A 25,698-nucleotide genomic window follows, 5' to 3' on the forward strand; every position below is an offset into this window, starting at 1 on the left:
GGAAAAACCTTCTGACAAGCCTTTGGTGGTGAACATTTTTTCTGTTTCCTCCTCTTCTTTCTCTGCTTCTCTTCTCTCTTCTTCTTCCACTCTTTCTTCTTCCAGCGCGATCAGTTCTTCATACAGCGCGATCATTCGTAAGTTCTCCAAGGAGAGGTTTTTTGCCAATTTCACTATTTTCTCCCGAATCTGATCAAGTTCTTCGTCACTTTCAAATCCAGCAGAAAAGTTCACATAACGTTTGACAGTTTTTCCATACGCCATTCATACATTTCTCCGTCACAGCCTCCTAAGCAGCCCAGCCCATCAGCAGTGGGCTGGGCTATTGATCTCACAGTGTGACTGAACAGTGTGAGTGCGCCGTGGTGACTGAAGAGAGCGCGGGAGTCTCAGAGTGTGAGTACTGTGGCTGGAGGGAATGCCCGCGTTGCCCAGACATTGTGGTCGTAAAGTCGGTCGGTCGTAAGTTGCATAGGTCGTAAGTCGACGACTACCTGTACTTTGTATGAATTGATTCCATCCTCAGCCATGAGTGGAAACCTATGTTGTTAATGCCATGTTATGTGGCATTTGCCTTCAGTTTGATCAGAACAAGATTTTTATTAACACACCAAGTCACAATACTGAAAGAGCACAGAAGTCATGTAAAAAAATATTTATTGAAATAGTATAAAAATAGCTTCTAAAATACCATAATTTACAATTCTAAATTCAATGAAAAAAAACAATCCAGGCAGAAGTCATGAAACCAGAATTTTATAATTTTTACATCTTTCACCCACCCACACACACACACACACACACACACACACACACACACACACACACCCTCAAACAGTGGACCCATTTTCTCCATAGCAGACAACGGTGTAACAAAACCAGTCATCATCAGTAGACTCAATATTCAGGTACACTACAATGGAAGTGCTTTCAAACTATACGTTATTCACATTATAAACAAAAATGCACTCAAATCTGCTCTTTAAAATTTCAAGCCATAAATATCATTTAAAAAAATTCATGCAATCTTTCTCTTTTAAATAACCTGTGGGCCCTTCATTGCGGAATGAAACATATACGTACATCCAAAATTCTCTTATAAATAAATAAATATATTTTGTGTTTATTGAGTGTGAGAAAGAAGTCACAGTAAGAATAATTATTGTTGTTTAGTTCTTGTCTCTACTGAATTTTAAGACCTGTGTGAGGCACTGTTCAATCTAAGAGGAGAAACCAGCAGAGGAGGTTGTATTTAGGAAAGGTTAAGTTTTGCATTGTGGTGTGCATTCAGGTGGATGTGAATGATCAGCTGTCCTTGTATACAGAACAGCACACAACATGCAGAGGAAGCAGAGGTTGTAGAGTAGAGGTGTTGTAATAAACATAATGCAGTAAGTCCAGTGTTTCAGGTATTATAGTTTGTTTGCACAGGTTTCTCTGTTGGAGCTATGAGGTTCTCTGGTTGCGAATGACACTGGATTAGTAGAAGTATTGATAGTAGAGGTTGTAAATGGCATAGGCTTTACTGATCTAGGCCCATGAGAGGAAAAACGTCCACAAAAAATAATAATCTAAAGTCTTGTACGGAGTGAGGTACAAAAAAAAGGTGGCAAAGAAAGCCTTTTTCTTTCACAAATTCAAGTATATTCAGGTTTCCCCAGACAATCTCACAGAAGGCACTTTTTGACAATCATGCTCTTCACCAGCAATTCTGCTCTTCCCCTGTGACAGGGAAATCAAAGGGAGTGCAAAGGGCAGTGTAGCAAGACGTTGCATAACTGAAACCATTTGCTTGCAACTCAGCAGTAAGCACATGTACAGTAATTGCTCAACAGAGGTGCAAGAACAGCATGCTCCCCTACTGACTAACAAACACCCACAGTCCAGACTAGAGTCCTGCTAGGATGATGTTCTGACAGACACGGGTAAATGGCTGGGAGGTCACTGTGGTGGTGAGGGTGGAGCGGCTCAAGGTTGACATTACTGGAGGATGGTTTTGTCAACACATGGACCTCCTGTTTGTAGACATATACGCCTTGCTATTGCCTGTGTCCATCTCTCCTGTCCTCAGTGTTAAGTCTGTTATATAAGTCTTTTGTAATAGTCTCTCAAGCCAGTGCAGACCAGAGTGGACCTCCATCACCGAGCCAAGGGCACTGGGGTGTGCATGAAAGCTGTGGGCTCGTGACTAATGCTGTGCAGCCAGATATCTGTGCTGGTCTTCTCTATCTGCACTGTGGATGGGACTATTGAAGAGGATGTGCACTGCATCCACGAGTGGTTAATTATGTCTTCAAATGATGGACGATCAGCTGGTCGCAGAGACAGGCACCACTTGATTAGTTGTTGACATTCTGCAGGAAGACAGTCAATGAGTATGGAGCACTAAACTGAGGATATAATATTGCACACACAACCAAAAAAACAACTCAATGTGAATTTACCTGTTGAGATTCTCCTCCGAAAGAGGACCTGCCCCTTTGTGATCTCCTCATCATGTTCAAATGGGATGTCACCACACACCATATCATATAGCAAGACACCCAGCGACCAAACTGTAGCAGAGCGTCCATGATAGCGATGATATTTGATCCATTCTGGAGGGCTGTACACTCTTGTGCCTGTTTGGTGTAAGGACATGGAGAAACACAGTCATTAAAAAAAAACAACAACTGATATGTTAAACTGAAAGTGAGAGTTACATAAATAAAGTTATAACTGATAAGGGGTGAGGTGCTTTCAACCGGGCCTGCTGTTGAGGGTATTATCTGAGCTCAGGTGCCCAGCAGCGGGACAGGTGGTGTGTTTGTATGTGTGATAGAGAGGAGCGTGTGGGAGGGGAAGAAGACATGTGACTTTGTTTACAAACTTTGAGTTGTAAAATCACCACTTATCCCCTATAGGGGACGACAAAGTAAAGGTAATTGTGCTGAGTTCGTGCTAATGCTGACTGAGGCATCAAAGATGACACAATTTGGGAATTTCTGGTAATTTTTCAAAAGGCAAATCATATGACTACAAATGTACAGTTTTGGTACTGGAGAGCTCTGATGTGAAAAACATTCATGATGCAATGCATTAAGACAATGCATACAAATAAAAATAAAATTCATCACACTCGTGACTCACCATCAAAGTCCGTGTAAATGGTGTCTTTCAGTAACGCTCCTGATCCGAAGTCGATGAGTTTCATCTCTCCAGTGCGGAGGTCGATGAGGATATTCTCGTCCTTGATGTCTCGGTGCACTACGCCACAGTTATGGCAATGACGGACAGCCTCCAGCACCTGGCGGAAAAAGCTCCGCGCCAGCTCCTCTGTTAAGGCTCCTTTCTCCGTAATTAAGTCAAACAGGTCTTTGACGTTTTCAGGTCTCTCCATCACGATAATGAAGCTATCCGGTCGCTCGAACCAGTCCAGCATTTTGATTACACCGCGGAAGCCCGTCCCGACTTTCTTCAACAACACAATCTCCATCGGGACCCGAGAGCCACTCGGCTGTGAATATGATAGACATTTAAAAAAATTAAGTAATGTTAAACTCAGTTATTAATATTTATAGAAAACTTGGCGCTAGCTTAAATTATTATGAATCGTTTCTTACCAGCTCTCCCCACTCCGAGATTCGGTCCTTGGCCACGTGCTTGACGGCAACCTAGCGAAGACGCAAAGAGGCCACTTCAAGAGTCATATACCTCAACAAGCATGGCCTCATTTAACCGTGATACGTAGTCAAATAGATCACAGTATTGAGAAGTACTAACCGAAGCTCCATCAACAATCCTCGTGCCGGAGTAGACGGTTCCGAAGCCGCCGCTGCCCAGCACCCCACCGACGTGATAGAGCTTCTCGAAAGGCTCCCTCTCCTTGACTGCAACAGACAAACAGTTAACTACAAGGGACGAAGCTTTACGCCGGTACCCGTACTACAGTAACAACGGCTTCAATATATAATAACGAAATATCTTACATTCTGAATAAATGTTTTAGATTAACCATGATTAACCTTGAAAATACGCTAACTGCGCGTGTACGGTCTCGGTCACGATACGCGGACGCGCCATTACAGCAGCTACGTCCTCCATGACAACAGCGCGTAAAGAAGGGCGTCTAACCTTGATGAACCTGGAGCTGGATTTTCGCTGGCATGTCGGTCGAGATGTGGGCAAGAGAGTTGAGCTTTGACAGAAGCATTACTTCAAAGATATCCACCACAGGTTGAAGAAATGCGTTTCTTCGTTGTTGGAGTTGGTTCTACTGGTATTTTTGCTGCCGTCCCGCGTGTAACGTTTTAGGATTAAGTCCACGTTGCAGTGAAAAAAATGGTATTAGTATTCTCTCATCAGGACAGAATAAAATCAGCTTTCCAGCAAACTGGCACCAGATGTCGTCCCGCTGAAATGCAAAACTGCTGTTCCGGCAATGTTTTGTTAACAGCTACTTACAATTTACGGTACAGACAGGCAACAAAATGTAGAAACCAATACCTTCGTCTGACACCGGCTCCTGGTAAAAAGGGAGTTGGGGGAGGTAGTTTATAACGCAGTAGTAAAGAGGGCGTCACAATACCTTTGACGTCGACCATGTTACCACCCCTTTCCGCTCTCTCCACCAATAGAACTGGAGATACGTGTTCCACACGCACGTCAATCACCAAATAAAAATAATGCCAGCCTCATAGCCGGCTGGGCTAGACACAGACGTGGCGGGAATAAAACGCGCTAAAAACGTGAGACTGAAGTAACAACTACAGATTCAAGTTGCAAGGAAATGTAAATACAAATCTAACTCCTCCCCCTTTCGCCTTTCTTTGAAACGGGATTGAACTATTGTTAATGGGCTTTAAAACAGGAGGAGTGCCAACCAAATGAAACTGGTTCATTTTTTAAAGGTATACAATAAGACATTTTAGTGTATCTCATACTTATCTGTCACAAAGTCATTTAATGTTCTGTCTATTCCTGTTGCATCTGTTCCTAGCAGTAACAGACTGTCTGTTGCTGTTGACCACCGTTAAAAATCCACATGAACGACAAGAGGAGTCAGTTCATTCCTTATTTCCTGTGATTTGGCTTTTACCCGATTGTTTTCACATCTATAACTGAGATTAAATGCTGAAGTGAAGTCCAGGACTGGTTTTTATTTCAGTTGCTTGACAATACCTCACAAACTGGCTCAGCATCAAAGCCTACTGGAAATAATTAGTGCATTCCTCTCATTCTTTCAAATTGGGTGGCCACGTTTGCAGTCTTTCACAGGATGTGGAAAATAGAGATAAAAAGACTTCCATTTACCCCCCCCCCCTCCTGTCTCTGCTCCTCTTCTCCAGACTTCTTTTCCCGCTCTTACTATTGTGGGTGGGGTAGAGTGCTCCCCCTCTATCTGTCCTCCCTTCAAATGTCATGCAAGAAAATACAAATCTGAATACATTCCATATATGTGCAGTGTGAAAAAATATCCAATTGGAGTATTGATAGCTATTTAATTGTTGTTTATTTATTTTTAATGTACTGCATGTGTGTTTAGCATAACTAAGTGATAGGTGTGTGTGTGTGTGTGTGTGTGTGTGTGTGTGTGTGTGTGTGTGTGTGTGTGTGTGTGTGTGTGTGTGTGTGTGTGTAAAGTGCAGTCAGGGGATTAAAAAAATTCTAAATCTAATTAATTACAGGATTTGTAATTAATTCATCTAATGAATCACATTTAATCTCATACCTGCTAAAGGCCCCCAAATAAAGAATTTGAATTCTAGGATGTTACAAAATTGTAGTGCATGACTAATCAATAGAATGCACTAAGAAGAGAAGATTTGAAATCCACATTTTTATTGGTTGCGTGCTTTATAAATTAAATTCAAAAGAAAAAAGGCCAAGCACATCAGCAAATCAATTAGGCTAGGTGCATTTTTCAAAAATGCAATACAAATACAGTTAAATAGATAAACAGAATTCAGAAATAAAATAAAGCTGAGTCTGAAATAGGCACATAAGCACACTCTCAATCAAAATGAATACTAAAGCTGACTCAATACAGCAATTCAAAATGACTAGTATAACATGCCTCTAAATAAGGCAACTAAATAGCAAGATGCCAACAGGCTTTTCCTTTAAAAGGGTAAGCTAACGTTCAACTCTGTCATTGACATGTTTTGCATTTAAATGATACGTTATGCTGGAGCTGCTTCAGTGATATGAAAATTCTCTTTTACAAAAGGTACAAATATTATTATTATTATTATTATTATTATTATTATTATTATTAGTAGTAGTAGTAGTAGTAGTAGTAGTAGTAATAATAATATTAAAAATGGATTAGATTTATATAGCGCTTTTCTGGACACTCAGACGCTTTACATCGGATCCAGTATTCATTGACTCCTCATTTATTCTTGGTGATGGTAAGCTACGTGTGTAGCCACAGCTGCCCTGGGCAGACTGACGGAGGCGTCTACAACGCAGATTGGCTGCGTAGAATCACTGAGTTTTTGTTGATAGTCCTGTCTTTGTTCTTTTTATAAACAAACTTTCCGCCCAAAGGTCCGATTGGGCTAGCCTCGCTCTCCTGTGTCGCGTTTATGTCTGTTGTCAGTCACTCTGCTTTCGACTAGTGGTGCAGGTAGGAAGTGACCTCACTGCAGCCTATGGGTCACTCAATGGGCCAAACTTAAAATGCTTGCGCATTGACTTGCCACTCGCGATTAATTGCGTTAATTTTTATAGAGTTAATAGCAGCGTAATTAATCTACTTAACGCGTTAATTATATATATATATATATATAAAGAAAAATGTCCCTCTCACCCTTGTGGGGTGGTATCTGTGTGTAATCCTCAAGCTCGGGTCCTCTACCAGAGGCCTGGGAGTCTGAGGGTTCTGTGCAGTATCTTAGCTGTTCCTAGGACTGCGCTCTTCTGGACTGAGGCTTCAGATGTTGTTCCAGGTATTTGTTGGAGCCACTCTTCCAGTTTGGGGGTCACTGCCCCAAGTGCTCCTACTACCACGGGGACCACATTAACCTTGACCTTCCACATCTTTTTCAGCTGTTCTTTCAACCCTTGATACTTCTCAATCGTTTCGTGTTCCTTCTTCCTGATGTTGGCGTCAGCTGGAATCACCACATCTATCACCACTGCTCTCTTCTGCTCTTTGTCCATTACCACTATGTCCGGTTTGTTAGCCAGCAGCTGTTTGTCAGTCTGGAAACTGAAGTCCCACAGGATCTTAGCCTTGTCGTTCTCAACCACCTTCAGTGGTATGTCCCATTGGGATTTGGGTACTTCTAGTCCATACTGGGTACAGGTGTTCCTGCACACTATCACAGCTACTTGGTTGTGCCTTTCCATGTATGCTGAGCTGGCGAGCATCTAACACCCTGCTACCACATGCTGGACTGACTCTGGGGCTTCTTTACATAGCCTGCACCTTGGGTCAGATCTACTGTGGTAGATATTGGCCTCTATTGCCCTTGTACTTATACTTAGGGCCTGTTCTTGTGCTGCCATTATCAGTGCCTCCGTGCTGTCTGTCAGTCCAGCTTTATTCAGCCATTGGTAGGTCTTCTTGATACCAGCCACTTCCTCTATCTGACGGTGGTACATGCCGTGTAGGGGCTTGTCCCTCCATGTTGTCTCCTCCTCCTCTTCCTCCTCAGGTTTCTGCTGTCTAAGGCATTCACTGAGCAGTTCATCTGTTGGGGCCATCTTCCTGATGTACTCTTGGATTTTTGATGTCTCATCCTGGACAGTGGTCCTGATGCTCACTAGTCCTCGGCCTCCCTCTTTCCGCTTAGTGTACAGCCTCAGGGTGCTGGACTTGGGGTGAAACCCTCCATGCATGGTGAGGATCTTTCTAGTCTTGATATATGTGGCTTCTATCTCCTCCTTTGGCCAGCTTATGATCCCAGCGGGGTATCTGATGACCGGCAGTGCATACATGTTGATGGCTCGGACCTCGTTCTTGCCATTCAGCTGACTTCTCAGGACTTGCCTTACTCTCTGGAGGTATTTGGCTGTGGATGACTTCCTTGCGGCCTCCTCATGATTGCCATTAGCCTGTGGGATTCCAAGGTATTTGTAGCTGTCCTTGATGTCTTCTATCCTGCCCCCTGGTAGGTCAACCCCTTCAGTTCTAATCATCTTGCCTCTTCTTGATACCATCCGGCCACATTTGTCTAATCCGAATGACATCCCTATGTTGTCGCTGTAGATCCTGGTGGTGTGGATAAGTGAGTCAATTTCTCGCTCATTCCTGGCATACAGCTTGATGTCATCCATGTAGAGGAGATGGCTGATTGTTGTCCCGCTTGGTAGCCGTAGCCACTCTTTGTGACGATGTGACTGAGGAGGTTCAGGCCTATGCAGATCAGCAGTGGTGATAGTGCATCCCCTTGGTATATGGCACACTTGATTAACTTGGCAATTGGCTTGGAGTTAGTCTCCAGGGTTGTCTGAAGGCTCTTAGTGTCCTGTTGATGCAGTTCCAGACATTCCAGTATCCACATGTGTGGCATTGAATCGTAGGCTTTCTGGTAATCTATCCAGGCAGTGCACAATTTGGTCTGCCTATTCTTACAGTCTCTGTGTACTGCTCTGTCCACCAGTAGCTGGTGCTTGGCTCCGCTGGTGTTAAAAACAACTCCCCGCTCATATATTGATCCATGTGCCTACTCATCTTAGCTGCCATGATGCCTGACAGGAGCTTCTATGTTGGCCGGTAGTTGGATGGGGTAGATCCCTTCTGTGGGTCTTTCATGATCAGGACTGTCCTGCCTTCAGTCAACCATTCTGGGTGCGTCCTATCCCTCAGCAGCTACTTCATCTGTGCTGCTAGACGCTCATGGAGTGCTGTCAGCTTCTTTAGCGAGTATGTATGGATCATATCCGGGCCTGGTGCTGACCAACTCTTCATCTTTGACACTCTTTCTTGGATGTCTGCCATTGAGATGGTTACTGGTTCTTGTTCTGGGAGGCAGCTGTGGTCAGTCCTCAGGTCCGCATCGGTGTTGTGTGATGCCTTTCTTTCCCATATGCCCTTCCAGTATTTCTCCACCTCAGCTCTTGATGGGTCTGGCTGGCTGCTATTTCCCTGCCACTGAGAGTATACCTTTGCTGGTTGAGTGGAGAAGGTCTTGTTTATTCTCCTGGCCTCTATCTCCTTGGTGTATCTCTTCAGTCGGGTAGCCAGAGCCTTTAGTCTCTGTTTGGCAGATTCGAGTGCTTCAGGTAGGGAGAGCTTGCTGTATTTCCTGGGTTCACCATGTTCACCATGCTAGCTGGCTGACTTCTCTCCGTGTCGCCTTTATCTTGACCTCTAACCGTTTCTTCCATGGAGGGTATTTTTTGTTATTGATCTTATATCCCAGCATCTCGAGAATTACTGTTGCTGTACTGTGTCATGTACTGATGTGCTGTACTGATAATTTCCAATAGAAAGGTGAACAAGTCAATCAAATAATAGTAATTACAATAATGACAATTAGTGGATGGGGACCGCTGATCTAGGGGTAACGGGAGACAATGACACCTGAAGTGTGTACCATATGTCTGGTCTACTCCGCAGTTTGGTTTGGTTTTTGGTCACAGCAGAAAATCGCTTCACAAAGACAGGAGGCTGGAAATGGAAGCAGGGTTTTCGATACTTTTTGGGCGATCTCAGGATAATCTGCCTTGACTTTAAACCAGAGCACTGGTGCGTTTATGGGCGCTTCATTGTGTGTGTGTTGATAACCTGTCACGTGACCAAGACCTGTCAAGCGGGACAGACGCATGAATTTGTCAGTGCGTCTTTCCACACAGACGTCACTTTTCAAATTTAACGTGTTTCAGACTCCGAAATAAATAAAACGGAAGTAATGTAAATAAGTTCTTCTATCTGAGCGGCCCGGTACCAAATGACCCACGGACCGGTACCGGTCCGTGGCCCAGGGGTTGGGGACCACTGATGTAATCAACAAACTCAGACATTAAAAGTTTTCAACCAGCTCATACATTGAATTTAGACAGATGTTCATACCGTTATCCACTTCCAGATATTAGCCATTTACCCTAGAGTATAACCATAGATAGATAGATAGATAGATAGATAGATAGATAGATAGATAGATAGATAGATAGATAGATAGATAGATACTTTAATGATCCCAAGGGAAATTCAGGTGACATGTGCTCACAAGAGATACAATAAATACACATAACAATGACAAAGAGAAATGGCACAGCCAAAAGACGTTGTATAAATTACATTATTTACATACTGTTACATAATTATAACAACAGGAAACAGAAGAACCTAGAATAAAAGGAAGCATAGGGACATTAGAGAAGAAAGAAAAATTGGGTGTAGATGATGTATGATCAGAAACAGAAACACGTGGATGTACCGAGCTGTAAACTGACACGAAGGACCCCCACAAAGTGTTTCCATAGTGCATCCACAGTGCGTCCCAGGCCCCCCTCGTCTGTCCCTTCACAGGTGACCTTGATGACCCTGCGGCTTCGGTCCCCCTCCTTCTGAGAGAGTGGTTGTGCCCTCTGATGGCACGAGGCACAAAGTAGGTCCTGAGTCTCTCAGTGGATGACCTTGGTGACAGCAGTCTACCACTGAAGGAGTTCCTCTGCTGGGCAAAGGTGGTGTGCAAGGGGTGGGTGGTGTTACCCAGGATCGATCTAAACCTGGACATAGTTCTCCTCTCTAGAACAGTCTGTATAGAGTCCAGATCCTGACCAATTACAGAACCATTCCTCCGGATGAGCCTGTCGAGTCTCTCTGTGTCCCGTTTCCTGGCACCACCACCCCAACACACAATGGCGTAGGACAGCACACTGGACACAATGGACTGGTAAAACAGTCTGAGCAGATTAGAGCTGATGTTGAAGGAGGCCAGCTTCCTCAAAAAGTACATCCTACTCTGACCCTTCTTATATACACAGTCCAGGTTGTGCGACCAGTCAAGTCTACTGTCCAGCTGCAGCCCCAGGTACTTATAAGTCCCCACTACCTCCACCTCCTTACCCCCAAACTACTGGCTGTGGGGAGGGTGGTGCCCGCCGGAAATCCAGCACCATCTCCTTGGTTTTGGAGATGTTTAGCTGAAGCTCATTCCGCTGACACCACCCCACAAAGTCCATCACTACTCTCCCTGATACATGCCACAATTGCAGTGTCATCAGAGAACTTCTGCATGTGGCATGTACCCGAGTTATGTTGGAAGTCCGTTGTGTAGAGGGTGAAGAGAAGGGAAGAGAGTACCGTTCCCTGTGGGGCCCCTGTGCTGCTGGTCACCACTGATGACAGACAGTTCCCCATACGGACGTACTGAGGTCTGTCTGTTGGATATGTTTACATTCTTCCTAGGAACAAGGTTTGTTAACATCATAGACAGTCAAAACAAGAAGTTGGCCTTGCCAGTGTTGTCCACAAGAATAAAGTGTATATTAAATGAAGTGAATGAAGTGTATCACCCACCCAGGGCCCTTCGATCAGAGGATGCAGGATTTCTGGAGTAGAACAGGAGGCAGAAGCTTTAGCTATCTGGCCCCTGTACTCTGGAACGGTCTCCCAACCTCGGTCCGAGGGGCAGACACTCTCAGCTTATTTAAGAGTAGACTAAAAACCCTCCTTTTTGATAGAGCCCACAATTAGAAATAACACTCACCCCACTAGATATGCTGCTATAAACTGCGCCGATGGCGGTCGTTGTTAACCCGGGCCTCGACCGATCCGGTATGGAAGTCATAGGTTTGATTCACATCTTTGATTTGGCAAAAGTTTTACGCTGGATGCCCTTCCTGATGCAACCCTCTGTATTTATCCGGGCTTGGGACCGGCATAATAAGACACTGGCTTGTGCCCTCTTGCAGCTACATTAAAGTCAACCACCATCTGTCCTTCTGAATTCCTCTCCTGGATACCAAACCTGCCCACCACCTCCTCATCACCTCTGTTACCTGCACCAACATGTCCATTGAAGTCTGCACCAATGACAACTCTCTCACTTTTAGGCATGCTCATCACTTCATCAAAGTCCAACCAGAATTTCTCCTTCTCCTCCAGCTCACATCCTACCTGTGGAGCATACCCACTAACAACATTGAACATCACACCTTCTACAGTATTTCTAGCTTCAGACTCATCACTCTATCAGACACTCTTTTTACCTCAAGGACATTCCTAACAAACTCCTCCTTCAAGATAACTCCTACTCCATTTCTCTTCCCATCTACACCATGACAGAACAACTTGAACCCTGCTCCTAAACTTCTAGCCTTGCAACCTTTCCACCTGGTCTCCTGGACACACAGTATGTCTACCTTCTTCCTCTGCATCATGTCAACCAACTCTACCTTTTCCTGTCATAGTTCCAATATTCAACACCCCTACACTCAGTCCTATACTGGTGTTCCGCTTTTCTCTTCCTACCAACAGACTTTCCTCCTCTCCTTCTTCGACCAATAGTAATCCAATTTTCACCGGCACCATGTAGATGAGCAGCACCGATGGCTGTCGTTGTTAACTCGGGCCTCAGCCGATCAGGTATGAAAGTCATAGGTTGGATTCGCATGTTTGATATGGCAAACATTTTATGTCGGATGCCTTTCCTGACACAACCTTTTGTATTTATCCGGGCTTGGGACCGGCACAATAAGACACTGGCTTGTGCCCTCTTGTGGCTAGATTTAGCATAGCATAATTTAACCTAGCTAACTGAAATCTGCTTAATCTGTAGTTTTGGTTAGCATAATGAGCTTAGTGTAGTTTAGCTTAGTATTGCTAAAAATGAATGAATGGTTGATTCAATGTCTGGAAGGACTATGCTGGCAGTGTACGTGCTTGATTCATATAAAAACATTCCGAATACATGTAATTTGAGAATTTTTTCTGTGTTCACTGTCTGTGGTTGGCTTGTGATATCTCAGTATATATTTTTAATTTTTGTAGTTATTATCGTGTTGATTGCATAGAGACTTGATACTGTGGTGTTCCTGTTTCATAGTTAAATAGTTAAAGTTACCCCCTAAGGGGAACAAAAAGGAGGGGGGTTGTAGAGAGAGAATCCCATAACTTTGACATTTATATTATAAAATATAAACAACAGACTATAAACATCACATAGATATTCTTGTGTAATTTTACACATATAGAAACATTTTAATTCAATTCAGCTGCATTCAATAAAATAATTTTTATTTCACTACTGTACTGTGTGTATTATTTTACTTTTCTGATTTACAACATATTATAAACTGTCTTCAGTATTTGTGTCAGTATTATTTTACCCTATTTTTCAACATTACACATGTAACTGTATACCCTTCACTTATAATTATTTTGACATTAACATTGGACACTATATTTTACAACACTACATAACTGCTTACACTGTCTGTGCTTTGTGAAACATGGGGTCTGAATCGCAGAATTTGTCAGCGGTGACAAATTCAGTAAACTGAACCCACTGTTGTCTGATGAAATAACGTTTCACAGAAATGGAATAAATAAACGCGAAGCAATCAGTCTCCCTGGCCAGTGGATGGCACATTTGAACAGTATCGCTGATTTGAATTATGTGATGAAGTTTGAGAAGGATGCACTTTACCCAGCACTAGATTGTCACAGAAAGCAGGGTATGGACCCAAATGCAGGACACGAGTGGAGAACCTTTTGTCCTTGGTTTAATGAGAAAAACCCCAAACCTCAGATACAGGCAAGAATCAGAACAAGACGTAAGCCGAGATACAAAACATAGGCAGAAACAAGACGGGACTACGAAACAGAACTACAATGCAAAACTACAAGACGAACCGGCAGAGAACACAGACCGAACCTGGCTTAAAAAGCCTCATGGTAATCACCCTGATCAAGTCCAGGTATGGAGACCAGCAACAGGTGTGGAGCCAAGGCTCCACCCACAAGTTTGGCCTCTCCTCCTGCCACACACCAGCACATCAACATTGAATCTGTGACAGTAAACAAACACAGAACAAGAAGATCAAATACCTCTGCCTTGGCAGAAAGTACAGAAGAAAGGCTGACACACAAGTGGATTCAGCACTAAGGTTAAATGGAGTCTTCAAAGGGCTGAGGCAGCAGGTTGAGAGTGTGACGAAGAAGAACAGGAAGAAGAATGTAAAGAAGGAAGAGAAAGCAATGAACACCCAGGCAAGCAAGAGCAGGTCAAGGGTCAAGACCAAAATAATTCATGGGGCTTTGTACAGGCAAAATCATACTCAGGCACCACGATGAAACGGGAGATTTTGAACCTCCGAGTATTCCAGAACACATGGCAATGCCAAAACCAAGAATTATCATACCATGTACTGGTAATGAAATTGTGGGGGAATGAGGACAATTGAATGGTGAATTCACATTTGTGATGCATGGACCACATGTTACAACAGCAGTGCAGGAGGGATCAGAGTATCCCCCAGTTTGCCAAAGGACCAAATCTGCAATATGTTCCCTGGGCTACAATGGACTTTGAAGGGTTAGTACAAAGACTTCCGCATATCCATGAAGAAGCAGGAAAATGGATCGCTGCTTTTGAAGATTGCTACGATTTTGACAGTGGGAGATTTTAAAGCCATGTGGGGAAAAACAGTGGAAGAAATTCTACGAGAAGCTGGACTTGAGCAGTATGTGGGGACTCAAGTACTTGATGGAGACATTTTCAACCGATATCGCAATGGGCTGTGGACAACATTGAGGCGGCGATATCCTGCCAGTATCCGACCTGACATACATCTTTTCTTCTGTCTCTCCTTGATATCTCTCACTATCTCTCGAATTCATACTCGGATTAACTCTCACTTACTGTCACTGATTCTCTGCAAAATGACGAGAGGAGGGAAATCAGAGGAGAATGACAATAAAAACTGGAAAAAAGCACTAGAGCGGATAGCCTCTTCTGCGGATGACTTAAGGAGCGACTTTAATAAGTTCAGCAGTGGCTATGATAAGAAGTTGAAAGAAAAGTTGGAAGAAAATCTGAAACCGGTACTAGACTGCATGGAAAAAATGAAGGGTGACATGGAGAAAATGCAGAAAGACACAGATGAAAAAGAACAAAGAATGGTTGTCCTAGAGCAAGGGCAACAAAGAATGGAGGAAATGGAGCAAAGCATTCGAATAAATGATGTGATCATCACCAGCGTCAAAATAAGCCAAGCATTGCTGTGGCCAGAGGAGTGGAAACTGACACAGTACTGACTCTGAGACAGTGGAACAACAGGTGATTTTTCGACTGAGGGATCTGGAGATTAATATCGATCCGGACCAGATTGAAACATGTCATTCACTATCATATAGACGTAAAAGACCACTTTTAGTGCTGATGAAATTGCTAAGTACAAAATTGTTCTTCTGAAACAAGGCCCTGAACTGAAAGGAAAAGATGTTATATCAATGAGAATCTCACCAAAAAGAATGCTGATATCACCAAAAAAGCTCATCAGCTTAAGAACACCTGGACAACACCTGGACAAAGAACTGCAGAATCTTCAATAAAAAAGAAGGGGCTTTCTCCAGAGCAGACAAAAACAATGGTAATCAAAAATGTGGAAGAATTGGAGAAATTTGACCAATAAAGTATGACCAAAAATAAAAACTCTGTAACTTCAACACAGCAGAGAACAGCCATCTCTGCACTGTCTGGAGAAATGAAAGATCCAATACAGAGAACTGCTGATCAAAATAGTTTGGATTTGAAAACTGATCATTTTGTGGATTATGCCCTGTTTAACCCAAATGGAATTTTGGACACTTCAAGTATTACATGGAACAGTAAAAAATCATTCAACATCATCAATGTCAGAAACACGGATTAATGAACACAAAGGGCCTATTTCACAAAGCAGGTTTAGTGCAAAACCTGGGTAAGTCAACCCTGAAATCAGGGAAAACCAGGGTTTTCGGTTTCACAAAGGGAGGTAACCTAACCCAGAATTAGAGCAGTAACGCTGACCCGTTTCATGAAGCGAGGTAAATTTAACCTCCGTCCCCTTTCACAGCCACTCACGCGGCTTCATTTCCTGGTTTTGTCGGACGGAGGGTTTGACAGACGATCGGTTTTATAAATAACTGTAATTTAGAAGTATTTTAGAGGCAAACATGGCATGTCTGTTTGACGAGGATACCGTTTGTGAAGGTTCAGCATTAATTCATAGAGAATTAAATATTTTTGTATCGCTTTCAGATGTCCTGTCATACCCAGACAGTTCTCTTTGGGCCCGTTTCACGAAAGCAGGGTTAACGTACCCTGAGGTCAACCTGCGGTACTGGGTTGATTTACCCTGAACTTGGATAACTCAGGGATTCCGGTTTCACAATGGCTGTTAAGGGGTAGTTTTAGGAACCCAGGCTAGATTGACCCGCAGTTTAGCAGGTGCGACAACACTATAAAAAGGCAAATAAGAAACGCTGCGAATATTTCACCTTGTTTTAGGCCGAAACGTTAATGCATGCTTACGCTGATGTGCAGCACGTATTCTGAGGCAAGAGCAAAAGTGCCATGGCTGCAAAGGAGAGGGAGAAGGCGTGGGAGAAAATCACTGCTGGAGTAAATGCGTAAGTTTAAATCTAACACTGTAATTACGATAAAATTATGGTGGGGAACAGTGTGAATGGTAGTTCATTAATTTATTTCATTCAGGTGCAGTTCCACGGGGGTGAAGCGCACATGGCAGCAGCTGAAGATGAAGCACAAAAACATCCTTCAATCAGGTCAAACTTCTTTATCTCATGGGGGTTTCCTCTCATTTTCATCATGTTTATAATTGTACAACAGCGGTTCCTAACTTTTTTTGCACCACAGACCTGTTTCATCTAAGACAATATTTTCACGGACTGGCCTTCATTTGCTCTATAATTGTTAATGAGTCTAGTCTATTAATAAATCACCGCACCGGTCTGATGTCAACTGCAGCCACCAACAGAAAAAATAAACAACCTTTTTTTCATAAACTGATTATCAACATCTCTGTAAACAAAATTATTCATTTTAGAAAAAAGTCATTGTTAATAAGAAATAATTATATCAAAAAACTCGACTAAAGACACTGCGCTGATGAGGTTCATCCTGAAATATTGCTACTACTAATCACTGCATTCACCGTAGGAGAAATACCGATAATTTCCACATAAAAAGGTGAACAAGTCAAATAAAAATAATAATGAAAATTGGTGGGAGCCCTTGCAGCTAGCCAGTCCCATCTAGGCGTAATGGGAGACAACGACACTTGAAGTGTGTTCTGCATGTCCGGTGTACTTCGGTCTACTCCGTAATTAGTTTTTTTTAATTCTTGTTTGCGGTCACTGCCGAAAATCTCGCTTCAGGATTATGGGAGGTTGGACATCGATTTGAAGTGCTTTTTGGTTGATCTCAGGATATTCTGCCTTGATTTTAGTCCAGAACACTGGCAGAACACTCATTTTTGCTTGTGGGCTTAAATTATGGGCTAACAACTGGTAACCTGTCACGTGACCGAGACCTGTCAAGAGACACGGGCATTCGTCTGTGCCTCATTCAGCACAGAAGTCACTTTTCAAAAGAAAACATTTTTACACTGATAATCAATAAAAAAGGAAAAATTCAAACATTTTGTGCCGCACAGTATATAATGGCCCGTGGCCCAGTATCAGGTCGCAACCCAGTGGTTGGGGTCCACTGTTGTACAATAAGTATGAGGTGGCTGATTGACTCTGCAATTGTTCTGTCACCACCTTAATGCTGTTGTCACCCACATTAATGTCCCCTCGCCTACATCGAATTCAGTGAGATGAAACGTACCTTAAGTAACAGATTTTACTGCAGCCAACAGAAAGAACGTGGACGCCAGAAGAACGGGCGGCAGTCCAGCACCCCCACCTCTAACGCAGGCACAGGAGCTGGCCCTGAGCCAAAATGTGGGAAGGCCAGCCGCTGAGGGGATCCCCAAAGGGATATCATCATGTGACCCCAACCTTCAAGACACAAGTAATGTGAGATGGCCCGGGATACATACAGTCATGGGGAAAATATCACACCACGTTGTTTCCTCAATGTGCTGTTAATGATATTGTATTAACGGTGCATTTGTATGAAAAAATATTAAACAAAACAAAAATAGCTCAAGGGAGTACCTTAATCCCTTTTTAGTTGTAAATCTACCATAACACACTAACACTAGTCATTTCCATGCATATACCAATGTTATGTAACAGCTGATATCTAGCCGTTTTCCATGGTTGCCATGATAATCACCAGTTGCTCTAAGTTCTTGCAGCAATAGCTGTGGCACTGTACTCCCCACAGCAGCTTTTAAGCAAGGTGCATTTTCCTCCTGCTTGGGTCACATGATACACACAGGGTTCACTAGCCGATGAGCAAGAGAAAGACATTAACAAGACATTGAAGGACACAAGGATGGTCTAATGATTTAGTCCATTACTGTACCGGCTTTTTTTGTGTCCTAGTCATATAAATATTAGTTTGTCTTTCATATTCACATTTCCTGTAGTCCCAACTGATGCTGGTGGTGCAATGTACCCGGAGGAGCCCCATCACGCCACAGTGGAGTCCGCACCTGTAAGTATGCAGTACTCCAAAAATGTCACCAAATGGGATTTCAAACTCTATTGGAAGATATCGCTCATCCAGGATGAAGAAGAGGAAACAATGTCTGCCGCCTTCACAGAGGGGGATTCAGGAAGGCCTTTGGAGGTAACATGTTGTGTTTTACTGAGAGTCCTCTTCCCATTTTCTAAAAGTCTAGTGATATTTGGAGTGTGATGTTTAGCTCCTATTGAAGTATTAACACATTCTCCTTTTGAACAGAGCATGACTGGCAAACACCAGGAGGGTACCTCGACGTCCACCGCAAGGATCAATACAGTTGAGAAAGATGCCCACCAAACACCAGCAGTTCATTCTGTAGAATTCATGTGTAACTCCATCTTTTCATGTTTTGATCTATCCACAGCTACCGGTGAAGGAGCTGTACCAGATTTACCTTATGAAAAAAAATTTAAAAACCGATCTGGAAGAAGAAATTCTGCAGCACCAGTCAATGGTGGATGATGGCCACAGGTGAATAATGTTAACCATTGGCAAGACACAAGAACTAACATCTGCATTTGTATTTGTAGGAAATAAAGAAGACCAAATGAAATGTGACTTGTGCTGTAATTTTTTGCTATGGTGGTAGTGATGATGATTTAATTTGAAAAATAATTCTCGCAAATGTTGTCACGTACCGCTCTGCCCTCCTGGACGGCAGGCAGGTGGATGGGGTCATCAATTTGTGGGGCAGGGTGTTGTTCTCCTCTACTAGTGGCAATATTATGAAGAACAACACATCCCACAATTATATCACAGGCCCTCTCAGGGGTTGTCCTGAGGTGACGCCGGCACTGGACATGTACTTTCAGCAGGCCTATGGTCATCTCCACCCGGGCTCTCGTCTTTCAATGAGCCCGTTCTGTTCTGCCTGGGACCTGGTTCAGGGTAAGGGTAAGGGGTCAGCAGCCGGGGTTGGCATGGGTACACCCTGTCCCCCAGCAAAACGCCATCAAACTCTCCTCTAAAGGGGATTGATTACAGCGGATGAAAGGACAGACATAACAGAAGATAACGGATCAGGAGAGCCGGTCTACACGGGAAAATATATGGATTTATGGGGTTGCCAAGGGAGCCGAAAAGCAGTTCCAATCCATGACTTCATTTATGGAGAAGTTACTCAGCGGAAATCTCAACATACCCGACAATATGCTGCTGCAGCTGGAAAGAGTGCACCGTACGCTCTGTCAACCACCTGAGGACACAGCACCGAGATCTATCCTGGTGAGATTCCTCACTTCATTTTCCTTCAAAACAAAGGTAAAAAAAAAATAGAAAAATCTTTCAAAGATACATAGATAGATATCTATATAGATAGATATCTCATCTATTAGCGTATGCCTCCATTGTCACACATCTGATGTGTTTCTGAACATGCTGTCTGCGCTCAGGATTTGATGACTAACTTATGTCTCTTTTGCCATCTTATAGTGCAATGATGGATCTGGGACACCATGGATGTGTGCCTGCACTAGGGGACCCCTCTCCATCTTATGCCTGGGTTTCCTCCCTGGATCTCCGGGGCCTGCCTGGCCCAGGCACCTCACCTTGGCGGCTGTTGTATCTGTTATCTCGCCTTTTGGGCCCTGGGGGTACTGAGTTCCTGGGGTCTCTGGGGATTTGGGGGTGGCTGTGCCTGTCTCCTCTTGGGTGCTCTGGGTTGGTCTGTGGGGTGTGGGATGCGTGGCCAATCCTGTTGCTCCCTTCTCCCATCTCTGCTCCGCCTGCCTCGTGGGGGCTCGGGGCCCTCCGCTTCCTTGGGGTTGGCTGGGGGGCTGGGTACTCCCTCTCGGGGTGGCAGGCGGGGTTGGGGTGGGGTTGGGCGGAGGGATGACACACCCTATCATACCCTATCCGGGTGCGGCGTGGGGTTCCGGGCGGGCTGTTGGTTCAGTCTCCATGTCGCTGTTTGCAGTGGGTGGTCTGCTGGGTGCTGCTGGGGCTGTCGTGCTGCTGGCTGGTGTTGCTGGCTGGGGGTCGGATTCTGTTAGTGGCCCGCCGTCTTCTGTCCGCTCATGGGGCTGTTTCGTTGGGCCTACTCTTGACCTTTGGTCTGGCTGGTGGACCGGTGGTGGCACTGGAAAACGCCTCAGTGTGTCGGGGGTGAGCTGGATACTGGCTGTTGGCCAGCGGTTTCCGGCTGTCGGTGGGCTGGCTCGTGGGCAATGTGGCCCCGATGGTTGGTTGAGTGGTTGGTTGTGAGGGGGAAGGGGGGGTGGCTGTTCGGCGGCTGCCTCCCCTGGATGGTGTGGTGACTTTGGGCTGCTCGCTGGCCTCGGTCCTGTGGGTCCGGGCCTGGTGGGGCAGGGCATGCATTGCCTTCATTCCCCTCTGTGGTGCCGTGGTGGTGCGTCTCTGGGTTGTTGTTGTTGCCGGGCGGGTTGGTGGCTTAGGCCGATTGCCGGCTGGTCATCGGTAGTTTTTATTGACACCAGGCTCCTGTGGCCTTGCCGGGGCCCTGGTGGTCATGGCCAGGCCGGGTTGCGGGCTCGGGGTGATTGGCCGGCTGTGATCCTGGTCCCCCTCACGGCCCTGTTCATGTGGGCCAGGCCCACATCAGATTGCCTCCTAATGTTTACTTCACATACAGTATCTCACACTGCACAGTACATGATAACTTTTAGGCACATGCAGGGCACAGTTAGGCCTTTGGGAATGGATGGGGGTGAGGGCAGTGGGCATATTTGTGGGGCAGATTGTTGACTCCACATAACATGGCGCTTCTGGTGGGGCGTGGCCCTCTGGCTGCTTGTCCTGGGCCTGTGGCTCGGCTTGAGCTTGGGCTACTGGGGGAATTGGACTTAGTTGCAGACATTTTATGGCGGCTGGATGGTTGTTGATGGTTGCCGGTTGTCGGTCTTTGAATCGCCGCGTGGCGATGTTGACCGGGGGTGTGGCGCTGCGGCGCTGATGTGGGCCAGACGGCCCACATACCGCCCGGCCTGGGCTGGGGGTCGGGCTGCGGGGAGTGCGGGGGTGGTTGGATGGTACGGAGTCGTCGCTGCATTTGGGGGCTGGATGGTTGCTGGGCGGCTTGGCTTCTCCCCCGCGGACCCTGTCTCCCATTTACCTATGGGTGCTGCACGGCTCACCTGCTGGCCTATTGGACGTGGCACGTTAGGTCGGCTTTGTGGCATGTGCTTTGCCGCCGCTGTTGGCCAGGGATCGGCAGTTGGTGGCCGGTGGTCGGTTTACTTTGCTGGGTGCTGGGTTGTGGGATGGTGTCACCATCGGTTTCCCGATGGACCTGGGTTATAGGCGGGGCTCGGCGTGGGGCGCCTGTGGGCGGGTTGGCTGGGACGGCCGGCGGTATGCGGGGGCTGGTGGCCTCTGGTCGGTTTTCCTCTAGGGGCGGCGGGGCGGGGGGGCTTGCGGCCCGCTGGGGATCTCTGCCGTATCTGGGGGGTTGGTGTGGCCCCTTTCTCTGGTCTGCCCGCACTTGCGTGAGGCATGACAGGCAAGTGGGGTTGCAAGACCCTATACTCTGACTGGGGGGGCTATGTAGGGGGGTGGGTCATATGTCGCCCGGTCACTGTGGCTGACCCCAGGGGCTGCTGGGGGCATTCCTGGGGGGTTGGGGGGGTGGGTAGGATGTGGGCGTGGCGGATGGGGGTGGCGGGGTGTGGTGGGGTGGGGTGGGGGGTGGTGGAGGGCCTACTTGCCCCGTGCCCCTTGGACCTGTCCTGTGCACCCTGGCAGTGGCGGCCATTGCCTCCTTTGGGTCCCTGGGTCTACGTGGTTCTCGGTGCCCCCGGTGTCTCTTGGGGTGATGGCTTCTGGATGCTCCTGGATGCTGGGATTGGGAGAGCTCGGCTAGCGTGGCCCTGTTGAGTTCTGGTATCCTATCTGGGTATTGGTTTCAACACACATGCATGTTGGGTCAGGGCCTACCAGCTCCTGTCGAGTCCAATTATTGAGAACAATTGGGTCCCGTCAGAATGTGATGAGTCTCACTTCAGTCATCACAATCTTATGCCCTCTATCTTCCTCCTACACTGGTTTCCTCTGGTGGCCTATTCTATACTATCAGGTCCTTCACTAATCTGATGTTTTGTAATATTGGTGTTGAGATATCAGTTTTAAGATAGGATAAAACATCCTAAACCTTTTTCACTCCAACAACACTGTCTATCCACTACATTTGTTTGTGTTTTCTCTCCCTGTCTCAGAGGTGCAGCACTTCCCTCTCTGGCTCACAATAGGAAATTCTGATCAAGACTGACAATTTAGTTCCCAGAGAGGACTGGTGACGGTCACATGCATTAAAATATATAAAAGATTTTGCTGCAAGACTAAAATGAGCATTGATCTCATAAAAGGTTGACCCCCTTTTATGGGGTTAAACTATGAGAATACATGCAGACAAGAAAAAACAAAACAAAACAAACCAAAATCTTCATTCACCACATGGCAGAAAAGCGGCTTTACCTGGCAAGGGAGGTAGATAAATCTGGACAAAAGAAGGCATACACAGAAATACGCAAAATCTTGAAGGAGCGCCAGAGCCCGTTCCAAACTCTGTAGCGTGGCTTAAAGTGAAATACAACGACGAAACCCGAATACCCGGTAGAGATCATCGTACCTCCAGAGATTCTGATGGATAAACTGCTGACATGGGAGAGGAGCAGCCAGCGAAGGGGGAGACGCACACCCCACTACAGACCAGAGTTAAACTTCAAGGAGAGACTACAATCTTTCAGGCGGGCTTCAACTCCAACAACTTAAATTAAGACTGGTCATGTTTTCTGGTAAATGACTCCCCCCTTTTTTTTTCTCCTTCAAGCTTTTTTCCCCATAAATGTCTGTTGGTCCAGACACATTTAATTACTAAGATAAAAAACTAAATATAAACGAGGAAATGTTGCTAATATCTGGTCAACCTAGCCAAAGATGTTAAATTAGAAACCATAAGACTACATGGGGCAGAGGGGGACAATTCAGTGCAGCTATCTTTAAATGCCCCCTCGTCTGGATTCAGGGAGGGGCTACAGACTCTAGGGTCACAACAAAGAGCTCTGAAGTGGAAGTCATTCATAATTTTGTTATCCTATATATTTATTTTTTATTTATGGTTTAGTAATCCTTTTCTATGTCCACTCCCTGTCAGTTCCTTCAGGGAGGGGGGGATTGATTTTTGTTTACACTTATGCAAGGTAAAACTTTAAAAGTAGCCTCTTTTAATGTAAACGGTATACATAGTCCAATCAAAAGAAGGAAAATTTTGTCCACATTAAAAAAAGACATTCAAATAATTTTTCTACAGGAAACACATTTGAGTGATACAGAGCATAATAAGCTAAATAAAATGGGTTTCAAATACATTTATTCATCTTCTCATAAATTAGGACGCCGCAGGGGAGTGGCCATATTGATATCTGGTCAAGTTAAATATGAACATGTGTCAGAAATTAGGGATAAGGAAGGAAGATTTGTTTACTGGGAGAGTTAACAGATTTAATAACCCTCCTGAATGTCTGTATCCCCATAGGAAGTGACTGGTTATTTTATAAGAACATATTTGAAATGAAGACTACAAAAAGCCAGGGCACTTTAATCTGTGGAGGGGACTTTAACATTGGATTGAATCCGAAATTAGACTCCTCTAATGGAAAGTCTGATTCATTTAGTATTTAAGTCTGTTGACAGAAAATAACGTCACTGCCCCTTTAAGGACTGGATGACGAAAGCGCAGCACCTGAGTGACGCTGCAGCAGAGACCCGACGGAGAGACCAGAGGAGTCGGAGAAACGAGCGTTGAGTAATTGACAGGAAAAGCAGTGATTTTATGAGAGCTAAGTCACATCGGTTTCGGTGAGTTTTGTGTTTATTTTCGTGCATTTTCACCGTGTCGTGCTTTTCTTTCTCTGGCGGAGAGCTAACGCTAACATAGTTGTTTACAAACAAATGATCCGTCACACAAATAAATGTGTGTGATTTTGAAGATTTAAAGAATTTTATTGTGTTATGGCCTATTACACGGGTCAGGTTTTTTGCTTGGTTGGAAGCTCGGTCGCAGCGAGGATTGTCTGCCATGTGCGGGCGTGCACACCACAGACTGAGCCAGACCCAGACCTCTTCATCGCATCATTGAGGGAAATCCGTCCTCTTCGTGTGGTAGGTAACTCGCCACCAGAGTGGTAGGACTATTAGTTGAACTGAACTGAACTGGGACCAAATTGAACTGTTATTTTTGGACTGAATGAAACTTTTCATTGAACTGAACATTTCAAGTTTCAAGTTTATTTATTCTTATATAGCCCAGATTCACAATGTCTCAAAGGGCTTTACAATCTGCGATATCCCTCTGACCTTTGTGCACTGCGAGCAGTACGACCCTCAGATCGGATAAGGAACAACTCCCCCCAAAACCCTTTTAACAGGGGAAAAATGGATGGGAGAGACCTCAGGAAGACTGCAGAGGAGGGACCCCTCTTCCAGGAGTGGACAGACGAAGCAATAAATATTGCATGTACAGATTAACAACACAATAATAACAATGACAACAATAACAATAATAAATGTATGACAAAGGCATGCTGATCCATCCAGTGAGCGAGTCACCACCAGCCGATGAAGCACACAGAGGTCACCGATTGCCAAGAATCCACCATTCTGAGGACAGACCAAACAGTGCCTAAGTCATTGTTCTCAAAAAAATTAGTGTAAGATTACCCTGCCAAAACCCAAAAACCACAACAGAACCAAATGAGACAAAACCAGACTCCCCTAGTGGATGGTGGAACAGGACCATTTTGCAGCTTTTGATATCACCAGCCACGGAAGCAGACAGAGGTAGCCGATTGCCGATGATCCACCACACAAAGGTCTGAGAGAGAGAACAGGAGAAGGAGGGAGGGAGAGAGAAAGAGAGAACAGGGTCAATAGTGGCGCTAGAGGGACCAGAATGGCAGAGGATTAATGGGAGGCAGGGTCCTAACTAAGAAATCCTACGGCTCGTTGGCAGGTCTAGGCTAAACCTAAACACTGAGACTTCTTCTTTTCCTTTCGGCTTTTCCCTTCAGGGGTCGCCACAGTGAATCAATTTCCTCCATCTAGCCCTGTCCTTTGAATCCTCTTCTCTCACACCAACTACCTTCATGTCTTCCCTCATTACATC

General features: G+C 45.1%; 1 protein-coding gene across 1 annotated transcript; it reads right to left on the minus strand.

Annotated features, from left to right (window-relative positions):
• Positions 1 to 640: 640 nt before the first annotated feature.
• Positions 641 to 4,523, minus strand: LOC137612061 (serine/threonine-protein kinase pim-1-like). The gene is made up of 6 exons (XM_068340383.1): positions 4,114 to 4,523; positions 3,763 to 3,869; positions 3,603 to 3,653; positions 3,130 to 3,496; positions 2,445 to 2,621; positions 641 to 2,354 (listed from the first exon to the last, which is right to left on the minus strand). The coding sequence occupies exons 1-6, from the start codon at positions 4,190 to 4,192 to the stop codon at positions 2,140 to 2,142; spliced, it is 996 nt and encodes a 331-aa protein (XP_068196484.1). The 5' UTR covers positions 4,193 to 4,523; the 3' UTR covers positions 641 to 2,139.
• Between the last annotated feature and the right edge of the window lie 21,175 nt (positions 4,524 to 25,698).

The sequence above is a fragment of the Antennarius striatus genome, chromosome 2 (assembly GCF_040054535.1).
Source record: "Antennarius striatus isolate MH-2024 chromosome 2, ASM4005453v1, whole genome shotgun sequence".
Classification (NCBI taxonomy): Eukaryota; Metazoa; Chordata; class Actinopteri; order Lophiiformes; family Antennariidae; genus Antennarius; species Antennarius striatus.